Source organism: Epinephelus fuscoguttatus, linkage group LG11 (genome assembly GCF_011397635.1).
Source record: "Epinephelus fuscoguttatus linkage group LG11, E.fuscoguttatus.final_Chr_v1".
Classification (NCBI taxonomy): Eukaryota; Metazoa; Chordata; class Actinopteri; order Perciformes; family Serranidae; genus Epinephelus; species Epinephelus fuscoguttatus.
In genome coordinates, this window is record NC_064762.1 from 17,972,218 (window position 1) to 17,987,767 (window position 15,550).

General features: G+C 41.8%; 1 protein-coding gene across 2 annotated transcripts in view; it reads right to left on the reverse strand.

Annotated features, from left to right (window-relative positions):
- The window catches only part of grm1a (glutamate receptor, metabotropic 1a), a 58,215-nt gene that overhangs the window by 11,826 nt on the left and 30,839 nt on the right, over nucleotides 1-15,550 (reverse strand). For both annotated transcript variants that reach the window (XM_049589389.1, XM_049589390.1), the window contains exons 4-7: nucleotides 10,260-10,495; nucleotides 6,497-6,743; nucleotides 5,760-5,928; nucleotides 334-460 (exon numbers count right to left, since the gene is read on the reverse strand). In XM_049589389.1, the coding sequence (XP_049445346.1) occupies nucleotides 334-460; nucleotides 5,760-5,928; nucleotides 6,497-6,743; nucleotides 10,260-10,495 (779 nt within the window). The remainder of the gene's footprint in view (nucleotides 1-333; nucleotides 461-5,759; nucleotides 5,929-6,496; nucleotides 6,744-10,259; nucleotides 10,496-15,550) is intronic.

Sequence of the window (15,550 nt, forward strand, 5' to 3'; positions counted from 1 at the left end):
GAAGCCCTGCTGTTTATTCTGGCGTTGTGTTGGCTGAAATGTCATTAACATTCTTATCTCAACAAACACAACAGGCAATATTGAGGTCAGCAGACACAATCAGGGTCATGTCCAATATGTACAATAAGTCAATAAGGTAATTATGGCGACAGGCCTAGACCTGATAAAGGAGCAGATAAAAAGTAAGTTAGCTGAATGCTAATGCATGAAATGGGTGACATAATGAGTGAGGGTTGGTTTAGGGACAGGAAACAGAGATTATGAATGTATATTGTTCATAAAATCAAAAGTAGATTGGCTCAGACTCAGAATGTGAGGTTTCATCTCTCCTACCTGCCAGGTCATCATCGGGCCACCATCCCAGCTCACATGCCTTGCAGGTAAACTCATCCTGGACAAACTCATTGTCCTTGCATGTGGTGCAGATCCAACAGCAGCTCACCTCGCCCTTCCTAATCACCTGCACGCAGAGAGGCCAGACATCAACAATGAGGGGATCACAGACATCTTAGTAACCAGTCACAACACAGATCAAACTGTGACAAGAAGCACATCAAACCCAAAGCTACCGAAATACACAATCAGCATCAAGGGGATATCAAAGACGAGGATATGTCGTTGCACTTTTTTTTTCTTGAGCCCCAGACATACTGTTTATAAAACAAGGCCAGCTGCTTTTAAATTCTGCTCCCAGAGAAGCTGTTACCAGCACTGTGATATGTAAAGCAGGGTGATAAGTGGGGCAGGAAACAAAGCAGATAGAGGGGGAAGCGTGAGCAGCCAGGAGAGAGGATGCACCCTCCCTCAGGGCGACTTAGTATATAGCTCCACTGAAAACAATCGGCTCAAGATGAAGCAAATCAGGGCATTTCTTCAAACTGGGCTCAATACCAGATTTTATTATTTACTATTCCAAACTGGCTTTCTCCTCAGCCAGATGGGGTGAGAGGCATGCGAAATCATTTGTGAAAGTGAAACGTTAGTATTTTTCAACCTGAAGCCTATTTTCCCATGTTTTTGTGTCTAAGTGACTAAAGGAGACAACAACTGTGCACTGTAGGTTCATTAAAAGTGTTTGTTTTTGCCACTGACAGGCTCAGATTGTTATTAGAAGTGTCTGACAACATTATGCAAAGGACCCTACAGAGAAATTAAACATCTTTCCTTACCTTTCACTAGTTGGTTTGCTACTGTGACCAAGTCTCGTTCAGGAGAAGTGTTGTTCTGAAATCTCGTGAGAGGTGACTTGTTATTTATTGATTTTGACAATGTGAAAAAGTCTGAGATTTCAGAACAAGACTTTTTTGGAGTGAGACATGGTTACACAGACTAACAGACTGAATCAGTGTAAGGTAAGGAAAAACATTTCATTTCTCTGTAAGGGTCGCTCCATAATGTAGTCAGACACTTTCAATAGCAATCTGAGCCTGTCAGTGGTGAAAACAAGCACTTTTAACAGATGTATGTTGATGGTGCACAATTGGCTGAAGGGATTACTGCAGATTACCAGCTCATTCTCACTCCCAACTCATCAATGACCGCTGCTTTGTCAGTGATCTCTGCATCACAGACCGACTAACAGAGGCACCTTTCACAGCAGCATGATACACATTGGGTGGGTGCTTTCAGACCTAGAGTTGTCTTGCTTTGGTCTGAATCAGGGACTAATTGTGTTACAAAGCTGCATAATTGCCTAGAGTTGGTTCGTGTTCTCACGGCAGCATTTACAAGCGGACCAGATCAAATGCCTTGTGTGAGAAAGCTGCTCTTGATTGGTCAGAATTTCCATGTGGGAAAAATCCAGGAAGTAAACAAAACGTTGAAGAAGAGTACACTTGCAAGATAAATGTGACACTTTCTAATGTCACAATGGAGGGACAACTACGCAGGTTGATTTTAGCGCTGCTCATCGTGGACTATATTGCTGTGTGTTTAACCCAAACAATGTGTGATGTGACTGCAGTTGGTTCGGATTGAGGTCGGACCACGTTTTCATCACAAACAAACCACTCCAGAGTTCATTTGTAACCGGACTGAGACCACCTCTTCAAGAAGGTCTTAGTCCGGTTATTTTGGTGCGCACCTAAGTGCGAATGCTGTGTTCACACCTGCCCAAAAGAACCACACTTAGGAGGCAAACAAACTTAAGTTCGATTGAGTGGAACCAAACAGGGCAGGCGTGAAAGCACCCTTAGGCAGCAGCAACAACCTAACTCGTCAAATACCACAAGTTTGTCAGTGGACATCTGTGTCAGGCACAGATGCAGAGAGGTGCCATTTGTGGCAGTATCGTATGCACTGGTCGACGGCAGTTTCTAATGCTGCTGGCAACCACTATAATATAAAAAACAAGGAAGTCTGTATGGGCGCCAAGAGGGGGGATGGATGAACTCCAGGCTTTCACGTAGGAGCCTCATGTGAATTTTAAGCCAATCCATGATGTTCTTCTAAACCCAACCACATGCTTTTATTGATTAAACCTAAAGAAATCAAACTCAAAATGGGAAACTGTACATTTCCTGTAAAAATGGATGTATGGATGCATGTAACAAGCATAAAGGGACACACCTACTGTGAACATCCAAAGCAGACTTAGCAGGCTACCTAGTGGGTCATATTTTGACATGTATGTCCATTGACAATGCAGCCATATTTGACAAATTGGGATTTTGGGCTGCAGCAGTCTCTCTCAGTACTAGACCAGTTCCAAAAATTATTTCTCCATTATTCACTTAAAAAGGAGAAACATGGGGAAAAGAGTCCAGGATGAAAAATACATAGGTTTCTTCTTAATCATGTGCAAAAGTAAACCTTATGTGTGTGATCATTTAGACTCATAAGACTTGAAACCTTAGTAATTGTGAAAAGCACAAGAATTTTGCTTTTTTTCAATCAAAACCTTTTTCAATCATGTTTATTTAGGCTGAGAAAACATGTGCTTGTAAGTTCTTTTTTCCTTCAAGAGGCATCTTACATAATCATTAATTGATGAAGCAGGAAGCCAAAATGTAGGACAGAGAAACATCCCCAAAGTTTACTTGCCAGCTGAGGATGGGTTGGACGGCTACCAAAAAGAACAAATGGTAAGCATCCAGATTCATAGCAAGATTGGTGCAACACATCCAAGCAGTGACACAGTTACCAGTTAAAAAAAAGTATTTGAGAGCACAGAGGAAACACCATCTCTGGCCTACTGTCCTAAAAGACTGCACTCTGTGTGCTCATTTTCAGCGACGTGGACCTGCGGATGGCCATGTTGGTTGGTCAGTTAGTCTCCCACTTGGGTCAAAACAGAAATATCTGAACATGAAAACTTTTGGATGGATTGCCACCAAATTTCACACACACATTTATGGTTCTCACATGATGTGTCCTAATGACCCTTCTGGTTAAGAGTGACATGAATCAAAAACTATTGGATTGATTGTCATGGCATTTTGTGCAGATATTAATTTCCCTCTCTGTATTGTGATAACTTTGGTGCTTTTCATAAAAGACAAGTTGGACGTTTTGAAAAATACGCCCATTTGCTTCCTTGCCAATAGTTAGATGAGAAGACTGATATCACTGAGGCCATCACCAGCAGCCAGATGACTAAGCTCAGTTTAAAAAATGGAAACTGGAAACAACTGGCCTGGCTATGTCCAAAGGTAACAAAATTAGCCTACCAGTGCTTCTTCAAGTAAATTAACACTTTGGGCCGTATGTTAAGGCCCTGACACACCAAGCCAACAGTTAGCTGTCGGTCAATGGTGGCGTGTTAGTGGGCATCTGAGGCCCTCGTCGCTGTGGTGTGTCTCGGGTGGCCCTAATCTTTTTTTTTTTAAACCGCCATTGGCAACTGCGGAGTGTGTCGGTGGATGAAATCATTCTGATTGGCTGTTAAGCTGAGTGCACAAGAAGAGAAGTGGAATTGAGGAAAGTAAACAAAAAGCTAAAGTCAAGAGTGAGTGAGACCAAAACAAATTTGTTACATTAGCTAAGATTATTTTTCTTTAGCAGAAACATTTCCTGTTAGTTTGTGTTATTGTTCATTGGCACATGGTAAATATGCTCTGTTCTTTTAACTTTGGATTGTGTTGTTAAGGTGCTAACTAGCTAACTAGCATAAAGACGGTCTTCTGGTTTCCCTTTTTTTGCATGATGATTGCAAACGACTGCCGTCTGCTGGTGTGGAGAGTTGCCTCCTGTCACGCAAGCGCAGAACGTACATGCTGCTGGGCCATCAGTTGAAGTCTCTGCGATGTGTTCATGTGCAATTTTTTGTGTAGGCAGGCAATGGAGCAAGGGGCTTTCATCTCCGCTAGTTCTCTGAAGTTGGGTTGGTGTTTCTGGGACTTGGTGTGAAGCGATGCTCAGTGCAGCACAACTATCAGGAGTTGTCATTTTCACAGCCTTTGCCCACGCTGTGGAAGTAGCAAATGTACTAGCACCTATTTGTGCACATATGGACGAGTAGGTCTTAAAATGAGGTGTGGTCAAGTGTACTGTTGGCAGATTGCTATTCTGAAGCAGCAGAAAGCAACTGTACCATTGACCAACGAAAACCTTGTCTGAAGTCAAAAAGGCAGTATTTTTCTACTATGTAAAGGGCGCATTATTCAGACAGTAAGATGCACCTACAAAGGCGACTTCACAACATGTGTACACTCTGCATGTTACACACACAGGGATGCGGGATGGGTTGTGGGCAGTATATAATATTTCAGAAGCTAAACATTTAGTTCTGTTCCTCTGTGAATTTTTTAAATTCAGTTTTAGTTTTGCCACATAAGTGTCCAATGACATTTGCTGTAGTAACGTTGTAGATCTTTCTGCATGACTCTCAGGAGAAAACCGCTCACTTCTTTAATTTGCCAAATACACCATGTTAACAGCAGTGCACCAGGTGCAGGCACACCTGGCTGTTAAAGGGAACAAGAGATGACACTCTGGTTGAATTCATGTTATGCCCAAAACACACCCACATTAATACACGATATGAATCACAACTCCTTTGCCCCTTGTTTTTTACTTAATGCTCACATAACTCATTGTTTAACTGGCACAGGTGGTTGGACACACCCTAAACGCACTTGTGCCGTGCAATTTAGACAATGTGCTATTGATGATTTGAACAGGGCCCTTTATATCTTCTGTGTAATCTGTAGCAAAAACAAAGTTCCCTGCCAAGAAAGAGTGCAGCACATAACACTTCATAAAATACAGACTTGTTGCTTTTATATCTCAGTTGTTTTGGGCACATTGCCTGGTAAACACCAGCATTTTAGCATTTTCATTGTGAGCATGTTATCATGCTGATGTTGGCATTTAGCTCAAAGCACCACTCTACAATGGTACAGCCTTAGTGAGATGCTAGTGCTGCTACAGACTCTCTGTCTTGTTAGGAGACTTTATACTCTGAGATAACTTGGAAAGCACTTTCCTCAAGTATCCCCTCTTGTGCTGGCATTCTTGGAGCTGATAAAGACCGAGTACTTTGTGAAACTCATTGTGTTTCTCTGCCTGGCCAAACGCATCTCCTTGTTGCAATGAAAATGAGCTATTTAGAGCAGAATCAATGTTAAATTAGCTTTGCCGGTATTTCCTATTATACACTGGCACAGTGTTGAATTAACACTTGTAGATAGTTTTGGACCTCCAGAGTCACACAGCAAACTCTCCACTGTTAACGACTATTGATTTTTCAGATGTCAGGTTTTTCAGACTAAATGAACACTGGTGGAGTTTATTTAACGCTGGAGGATCTGAATCTCTACCTTGATCTGTCCTTTGGAGCAGGGCTCGCTGCAGACTGAGCGGACCATGTCACTGCTGTTCAACCATAGCTTGTAGTCATCGATGTTTAAGATGCCCTCATGCCAGGAGCCCACGTTTATGTAATCATAGCGGCCGTCACCCTCAACCTGTAGATTCATGATGTCATACCTGGATGGACAGAGGGAGGAGGACAGGGTAGAATGGAAGAGAGACGCAGATCACAGAGTGAGAGTGAGGAGAGGGGAGATGTGGAGGGAGGGGAGGAGGAGAGTGACAGGTAATTTAATGATAACGATTCAGCAGCTTAGCAAACCTTTTATCCAAAGTCACTTAAACAGCTTACAACCCTGTTAGTGTAACATCAAGAGCTCATGCCAGTGCACACTGTGGCCTCATCTTTATATTGAACCAGGATGTGCTGCACCTGACCTCTAGTTGACGGTGGAATGACACGGCTGCGTTTTCTGACTGTCATATGCTGTCTGTCGGACTGAAGAGAGATGAAAGTGGCTGCCACAGCGGACAATCCACTGAATCTGTTCCAGTCCAAACTAATTACATCCCTCTGAGCTCAAGATCGGTGCACGCTTGTGTGTATGTACACGCGTGCTAATGAGTAGGAGAGTGTTAGACGGGGGAAATTCACAGCTTACAACCGCGTTGATGGTATGAAATCTCTATTTCCATTTTTCCTGCCTTTTTCTATATTCTTACCGCCACCTCCTCATCCTCTCACCTTCCTGGGGTGTCTCCATTTTCATCAAAATAAATCTCCTCTCCTGAGACTCCTCTGAAGGACGTCTTCAGCAGGTAGTCCAGCAGCTTACTGCCGTCGATGGGGTCCATGGCCTTGCAGAGCCCCGGCTGCCCCGGGCACAGCTCCTGGTGCATATCATGGAGGCCATGAGCCATGGCATAGATGGCATTGATGACAAAGCCCATTTTACTATCCTGCATATAGTTTTCATGCAGACTCTCATTTCCTGTTAGAGGGGAGAAGAAGAGTGCATCAAAAGGATGGAAGAATATTTTAAATGTTTACAAGTGAAGAAAACTTTCTTGTCTGTCTGGTGCTGTGTTCAAACTGCAGGTACACTGCTGGAACATTGGGTTTCCCAGAATGCAAAACTAAATTAGAACCAGACATGGAGAATATAATGAAAAACAGAACCTTGTTTTGCAGCAGAATATATCGGCATACAGGGAGATCACAACATGATGGCTAAAAGCTCAATAGAAAACAGATGTGGAGAAAAACCATTGTCTGGGAAAATACCGACTGTGAATGCCAAGTTGCAGAGGTGGGACCAAGTCATTGTTTCCCAAGTAAGTCACAAGTAAGTCTCAGGTCTTTGCAGTCTGAGATCCAAGTCCTAAACTAGTCCTAGACAAGTCATAGTGTGCTCTTCACTGAAGGTAACGCCATTTTAACAACAGACTTATAATACACTATAACGGTCTGAAATGGTCCGTTGACATATGGTATAAACTAAAACTACGAACTTATGTCTCATAAACAACAGCTACAGTGTGAAACCTTATGTGAGGTATAATCTAAACAAAAGACAGATCCCTGTGTGCACAGCTGCGCTCAGGAACGTTACCATTAGCCTTAGAGACTGGAAGGTTTAACACCTCCCAAGAGGAGGACTAAATTTGTTTGTTGTGTAATTAAGGTTGAGAATTGAGAATGAGGTTACTTTACTTTTCAGTAAAATGACCTCCATCTACACTGATTTCCTTTAGTTGGATTATTATGAAAAAAATTGGGTTTTGTTTCAGACAGGGAGCCTTCTTTTGTGGCTGAATTTCTTTGCCAGGCCTGGGACAGAAGGCAGAGTATTCTGTTTCTGGACTGAGCAGTAAAATAACATGTACTTTGGATTGGTACTGTGCTGTCACTGTAATGGTATCTTGTAAATTCATGAGGGTTGGGCACATGTGAGTGTGCATGGCACAAAATAAAAAATCAATCAATCAATCAAGCAATAACATATATAATAATATATTTAAATAACAAAAAATACGAATGCTTTTTACATTTTTTTTATTTACTTGTTAAAACATGTATCTAAACAAGCGTGACTGCACTTAATCATAAAAAAGTAGCGTTGACATTGCACTTTCATAACATATAGCACCATTAAACACAACAGAGTGAATTTTGTGCATTTCTGTCCCCGTCTTATTGTATTTAACTAATCTCATATCGGAACTAGAATTACCGCCTCACGGTTGCATGCCTCCATGCATCAGTCAAGTTGCACTTAAGGTTGACATCCATGTCTGTGAAAACATTGATGCTTCACACACATCTTCCCCCGGCAACACAGAAGATCTATACAATCAGCACAGTATCAAGGTGGACAACCAAGGGAGGTGTGGGCTGGAATTAAGCCCGCGGTTGCTGGGGCAAAGACATTGCCTCTGTCCATAGGGTGTCCGCTCTACCCACTGAGCTACTGGTTACCCACAGAACATTATCATGTCACAGAAAAGTTGACCTTTGACCCTAAAATGAAAAACATAACGTGTTATAACTTCATAATTTTATCCTATTAGACATTTGTGTGAAGTTTTGTCATAATAAGCGTATATATATTCTTGAGTTATGGCCAAAAACATGTTTTGTGAGGTCACAGTGACCATGACCTTTGACTTTCAACCACCAAATTTTAATCGGTTCATTCCATGAGTCCAAGTGGATGTTTGTGCCAAATTTGAAGAAAATTCCTCAAGCCATTCTTGGGATATCTCGTTAACAAGAATGGGACGGGCGGATAGACAGCCCGAAAAGATAATGCCTCAGAGGCATAAAAGTGTCTGACATTTTCTGCAGGACTAGTCTTCCTTTAAAGTGATATTGTATATTATAAAGGGGCATTAATTGATTCATGGCACACACTATTTAAATAACAAACTTTTTAATCTTTGGGCTTAGGAGAAGGTATCGAGTCATTTCAAAACCAAGTGACATCACAAGTCATCGGTGTTAAAGTCCAAGATCAAAGATGAGTTGCAAGTCTTTTCTGATTGTGTCAAGTTGAGTCTAAAGTCATCCAATTTGTGACTCGAGTCCACACCTCTTCCAAGTTGTACTTCACTGCAAACCCTCCAAAACAGTGGTTCCCAACTGGTCCAGTCACGGGGTCCAGATTTCTTCTTAGTCATCACTTTAAGGTCCACACAGTTTAATACATTCAGTGTCATAGTTTTGTTTGGCCATGTCATTGAGCTACGTAGTTTGCTGTCTCTGTTAAGTAGCTTTTCTTCACTCAATCTACAGCAGCAAACAAGACTTCAAAATAAAAGCTCTGTGCAAGAAATTCACTGTACTTAAAAATAAAGTGCATTCTTTACAAACTCCACTCAGAATGGACCTGTGACCCACTTTTAGACCACAACCCACCAGTTGGAAACCACTGTTCTGAGGGAATTGTCTCACAGTCAAACCTCAGTGTTTTGGAGGATGAATAAATAAATAAAAGTAGAAAATGTTACACTTTTTGCATCCTCGTAGGAAGATATTTCTTCCTAGGTTTAAGACTGAATCTACATTGCTCTTTGCCCCCTTAGAAAGTGCATTTAAAATAGGGATATTAATTGTCTACATCATACAGATCAACATGCACATACAGACGAGAGTGATCTATTCAATACAGCTGCATCTTTCAGGTGTGTCAGCCTCTTTGGTGAACAGTGTGTGCTGGGTGAGTCTTTCAAAGTGTAAGGTTATTTCCTTGCTATATCTCACAGAGTATAAACAAGCCCAGTGCTCCACATCAGAGTTTGACTGATGCAATCCTCACTCTGGCCAAGAGCCCGAGACCGCCAGCATAAAGACATCTCTCTATTTTTACTAAACTGCACTTTTAATGCATTATACGGAGTGTTGTTTTAAAGGAAGCATCAGTCAAACTCGTCCTGTCTTTGAGGAGTCAAACGCTTACAGAGTGCAGGTGCCATTCTGATCAAATCATCACCATAACAGTGGCTGGAAAAATGCACTTACCACCTTGAAGGTCTTTGGAATAAAAGAGGAACATGAAAGTGTGATAGAGAGAGAGTAGAGAAGCAGCTAAGACTGCAGTGCTCTGAGGTAGGAACAGTCATCACGGACCACTAATTGATTTTATATATCAGTTGATTAAAAGCATACTGAGCAATTTCATTTAATGTCATTTTGGGTGCATTGTTCACTGTATTACTTTTTTTTTTTTTTTGATTGGATTTGTTGTGAGCAAATTTGAATTGTGATTTAAATGCTAATAACAAGCCGAGAACACAATTTACCATGATCACCTTTTGGGAGCAAAGGGAGAGAATATTCAGGGAGGAAAACAGAGGAGAAAATACACAGGTTTTGTTATTATTCATGAGTTTTGCACTCTGGTAAAATTTAACCCTCTACTTTCACTGACAGCAATTTGAAAAAAAAATAGAGGGCAATGCTCCTATGAATAAAAAACAAGAACATAGATGCCTCTGTTGTCACTCACCGGAGCAGACTTTCTTGTAGTTCTTGTTCTCCTGTGGGTGGCCCACAAGGCGGCACTGGAAACGGTACTGCCAGAACTCCGAGAACCAGGGGTTCCTGGTGTTGGTGTCCAGACGCAGCTTCAGGTAGTAATCATCAAATGTTTTAACCACCTCTGATTGCAGCTTCATGGTGATACCTCCCTCTGCTTCCTGCTCATAGCCCTCCACAACCTCGTAACGGTCTGCCCATCCGTCACTGCAGGAGCAAGAGAGAAAGAAGAAGAGGCTGTGACATAACAATCACAGGGGCAGCAGTGACATTTTATGAAAGGAAAAAGTAAGAATAAATGTTGTTATAATCTTTGATAGTGATTATAATCTGTGCTTGTTACAGTCTTTTATATTGGATTGTTGTAATTATAGTTTACACTTATCTGCTGATTTGGAGTGACACGCCAACTATTCACAAGAGCGTCATCGCTGACTACAGTAATTTCATTTCACACAATGTAAACACTAACGCGCCTTCACTTTGACAGATAGATTCTCTACAACATTCTTGATTTTCTGTCTCTTCTTTGTGGGAAAGGGCAGCAGAGGTGTTTAGTACATGTACAACACAAAATGTTCAAACTGAACTGACTGTACTGAACCCCCACTCTCACTGACTAAATGGCAAATGGACTGTATAGTGCTTTTCTAGTCTTCCAACCACTCAATGCACTTTTTACACAGTGACACACTAGTGGCTGAGGCTACTATGCATGGTGCCACCTGCTACCCAGTAACCATTCACATGCACTCACACACTGATGGAACAGCCACTGGAGGCAATTTGGAGTTCAGTATCTTGCCCAGCATGCAGACTGAAGGAGCCGGGGATCAGACCCCCAATCTTCCGATTAGTGGACGACCCACTCTACCTCTGAGCCACAGTCACCCCCAAATGTTTTGCTTTTACCAGTGTAGCTCCTGCGACTGGTGACCAAAAGCATCTTTGTCAGTCCAGCCGTTAATCCCTTGTTAAAAACCACAGAAACAATCATGATGTGATAACTCTATTACAAACAGTCACCTGTTGAGCTATTAAAGGGGGTCAGGTTCATACTTGCAATCTAATTTTCTAGCAGAACATATTTACTTGCTTTAATGGTCAAAAAAACACTTTATTTTCCTCATACTGGCTAAGCTGGAACACCTGTATTGACCCTCTGTCTGAGATACTCACATTTAGCAACTGTCTCTTTAAGCTTGTAATGTAAATTCTTGCAGTGTCGTGCCTGGAGCAGATGACCGTATTAAAAAAATCAGTCATGAGCTGACAGTACGTCTCAAGAGGAAGGAAGGAAACAGTGCTCAGAATGATCTGATGCCTGAGGTTTTTGCTTGCAATCTGAACATCCATCCTTGTGATATTAGCTAACTAACTAGTCCAGTGTCTTGTTAGAAACACACCTGTTAGGAATGAGCTGATTGACTGGCCAGTGGCATTGCTGCTTCTTGAGAATCACTTTTACAAACACTTTCACAGTACATACTGCTCTTCCTTGGGTAACGAGCAATACATCTGAGCCCCAAACAACTATAGATGTATTATGATGTTAAGATATGAAAAATACTGAATTATTGTGTTGTTACACTAACATATTGTATCCAGAAATAACTTACAAAAGGCCCTGAAAACTTTAACTTTATGACAGAAAATAAGGATGCTTTCACACCTTCCCTGTTTGGTTCAGTTCAATCAAACTCAAGTTTGTTTGCCCCCTAAGTGCGGTTCGTTTGGGCAGGTGTGAACACAGCAATCCCACTCGAGTGCGCACCAAAACAACCAGACTGAGACATTCTTGAAGAGGTGGTCTCAGTCCGGTTACAGACGAACTCTGATGCAGTTCATTTGTGGTGAGAACGTGTTCCGACCTGGATCCGAATCAACTGCTGTCACATGACACATTGTTTGGGTTAAACATGAGCATGTTACAGTCCTGGAGGATTATTAATGTGCACCTCCTCCTGTACTGCCTTAATATGCACATTCAGCACATCCAATGCATCAAAACATTGTTTTCTAGTTGGAGCCGCGCCTCGTTTTCAAACTGTATGGTTTGACTAAAATGAACAATGACAGCAATATAGTCCACGATGAGCAGCGCTAAAATCAACCTGTGTAGTTGTCCCTCCATTGTGACATTAGAAAGTGTCACATTTATCTTGCAAGTGTACTCTTCTTCAACGTTTTGTTTACTTCCTGGACTTTTCCCACATGGAAATTCTGACCAATCAAGAGCAGCTTTCTCACACAAGGCATTTGATCTGGTCCGCTTGTAAATGCTGTCGTGAGAACACGAACCAACTCTTGGCAATTATGCAACTTTGTACCAAAATTAGGCCCTGATTCAGACCAAAGCGATAGGTCTGAAAGCACCCTAAGAAAAGGCATAATGGTTCTGGACTGGACTGAATTGAACTTAACAGCTTGTATTAGTATTTGACTGGACTTGAACGTGAACTGCTGTAGGAACAGTGATGCTTTCACTGATCGATGCACCGATTGTGCATTTGAGGGGGACGTGATTGATAAGCTTAGTAAAAACATTGGCAGTGGCTACAGATGTTTTTGAAGGATTTTAACCAGTCAATAAATTGATAAAGTCCACATCTAAAGGAGCAGTTGCAATACAGAAGAAGTACAGCATGAAAAAGCCATTTGGACATACAGAGCAGTAATCATAGGCAGCAGTAACAGAGTAAGAGGCAATACCATTGGTTGAATCTCATGTTTGGTCTGTATGTGCTCAGCAAACAACAGCAAATGTATCGACAGAACATCATCAGCGCACAAACCCAAACTTTAGGTCATGTGTAGCTTTCATTAAAATAATGAGCTTCAACTACAAGTAGGTAGACTACAGCCTCTACTCTTGTACGATGTTAAATTAGCGTGGCAGCACTGGTTGGAGGCTTATGTCAAGTATGTGTAGCAATCCTCAATTTAAGAGGATGGAAATCTCACCATTAGTGCCTCAACCATAATTGTAGGCTTTACACAATCCCTTCAGCTTGCTTGTTTGTTTGCTTGTGTAACCCTCTGTGCGAGAATCTCTACCCCACCAAGCCAATTTGGACACACAGCTGGCCAGTGGTCTCTAAGAGAAATAGAAAACACCAGCGAAGGGGACACTGAAAAACAAATTAACAGGTAAACAACCCCACTCTGAGCTCTGCTTTCCTCTAAATCCGAGCCCGTGTGGGGTTTCAGACTGTATTTTATACCGTGTCTCTCTATCTTTAATGTGGGCTCCAGGCTACTGGCTTGAAATACCTGTGCTATTGACAGCTAGACACCAATTAGGTATGACTCACCATGGAACCAATTACCTCGCACACATGGGATGTTCTGGGTGATGGATAAGGACGTGTGTGTTCGTGTGTATGTGCAGGTCAAAGTCTCTGACCTTTATGTCTACAATTAGCGTCCGTCACGAAAAGGAGGCATTCAACCGTATGTGTGAGAATGTGAGGAGCAAACTTTAAAACCAGTATGAATGAGCTCTAAAAATTTCTACTCAAGCTCAAAGACATATGGATTCCTACATATACTGGGCAGCAGGAGGCAGCCAGTATGAATATCATCCAGAGAACAGAGCCCTGTCATCCAGAAGTTGTTATAGTGTCTGACACTGACTCTGACATCTGTCTCTCTGATCCTACACACTGGAAGGTGGAAATTTAATGGCTGGCATTGCCTCTATTTTTCTTACTGTCAGAAAAACTCATGACAATAGCAAAACCAACAATGTATTCCTCTGTCCCTCCATGCTGTCTGGAGGGACAGAAGAACCCACTGGTTCCTTCATTTCCTAAAACAGCTGGGCACTGTAGTTCTAAGCAAACATTACTAAACCAAGAGCAAATTGTGCATTTGTTGGGGTCTATTTTCAGCCGTGGATGAATACACATTCAACGAACTAATGAGCATCTACAGAATGGTGTATGAGAGATTAGCTGTATTCGAAATCGCTCCCTATCACGGATATAGTGTGCTATATAGTGTGTTCGCCATTTTGTAGTATTCGAATTCTCCGTGGTTAATGTCATTCACTATATAGTGGACTATAAAATACCCACAATGCACAGCAAATGTGAGTGAACAAACGATGTACCCTACATTTTACTCCCGTATACCACAATGCAATGCGGCCGTCTTTTGCCAGAGGAGAAGAAGAAGAAGAACCGCAAAGATGGCACCAAAAACAAAAAACAAATAGGATGCTAGCCGGTAACATTAGCTCACGAGCTAACAATAGCCACTTAGCTCGCACGAGCCAGGTAGCTTGTAGCTCGTGCACTATCGTGGGCTATTACAGTTCACAATGCAGACACACAACCGTAGCTGACAAAACCAAACGTCCACACCACTGACATTTCAACAATTTATTGACAAAAAGTACAACCACCATACAGTTCGATCATCCTCAGAGGGCCCGGTTTGTTTACATGATGCTCGGCGTGTCCACTTGCGTCACAGGAGTATGTGGCGCAGCTACTGACGCAACGACATTCAGAAAATTTCAGTTAGTGTCCGAAATGTCATTCCCCATGTAGTGCACTATATAGTAAACACGAAATAGGGAATAGTGAGTGAGTGGACGGTTTCGAACACAGCTATTGACTCAAAACAGTGCCCATGTTTATGGTAGACCCAGTGCAACAGTTGCATCATTGGTCTGTTTTTAATACTTTCTGGACAACGATGTAGCTCCATGACACAGAGGAATAACCTATATCAGGATGTAGCTAAAGAGGCCGTACTTGGTTGTAGGATTAGTTTTGGAAGGATGACGCTACAACTGCAACGCAATCAGCAGAAAAAATGTTGGCATTAGACGTTTCTGTTAAGCTTAGATACCTTACATTAGCATGTTACTGTGTGGATAGGGCTTTCCTTAATTACAGTTTGGGGCACTGAAGCTTCGTTGAGAAGTATTTGGGAATAAGCTTTGATTAATCACAAATACTTCTCAATGAAGGGTTGTGATTTGCCAAGAGCTAGTTATAGGTGTGTGATATGCCGGTTTTGAACCAACTCCAAATACTTCACTTTTTTATGATCTAGCATATCTGTAAGCCTGTTAAACTGTCCGAGTCACAAAACTAAGCCAATCACTGAGGTTATACATCTTTGTCTGAGAATAAATAAAAATAAATGTTGATGCATAATAAATGATGTTGGATTACTATTTCTTAATTTATGGGCTACTTGGGAAAATGGTATAGAAAAATGTTTTTTTGACATGGCAACGCTCAAAAG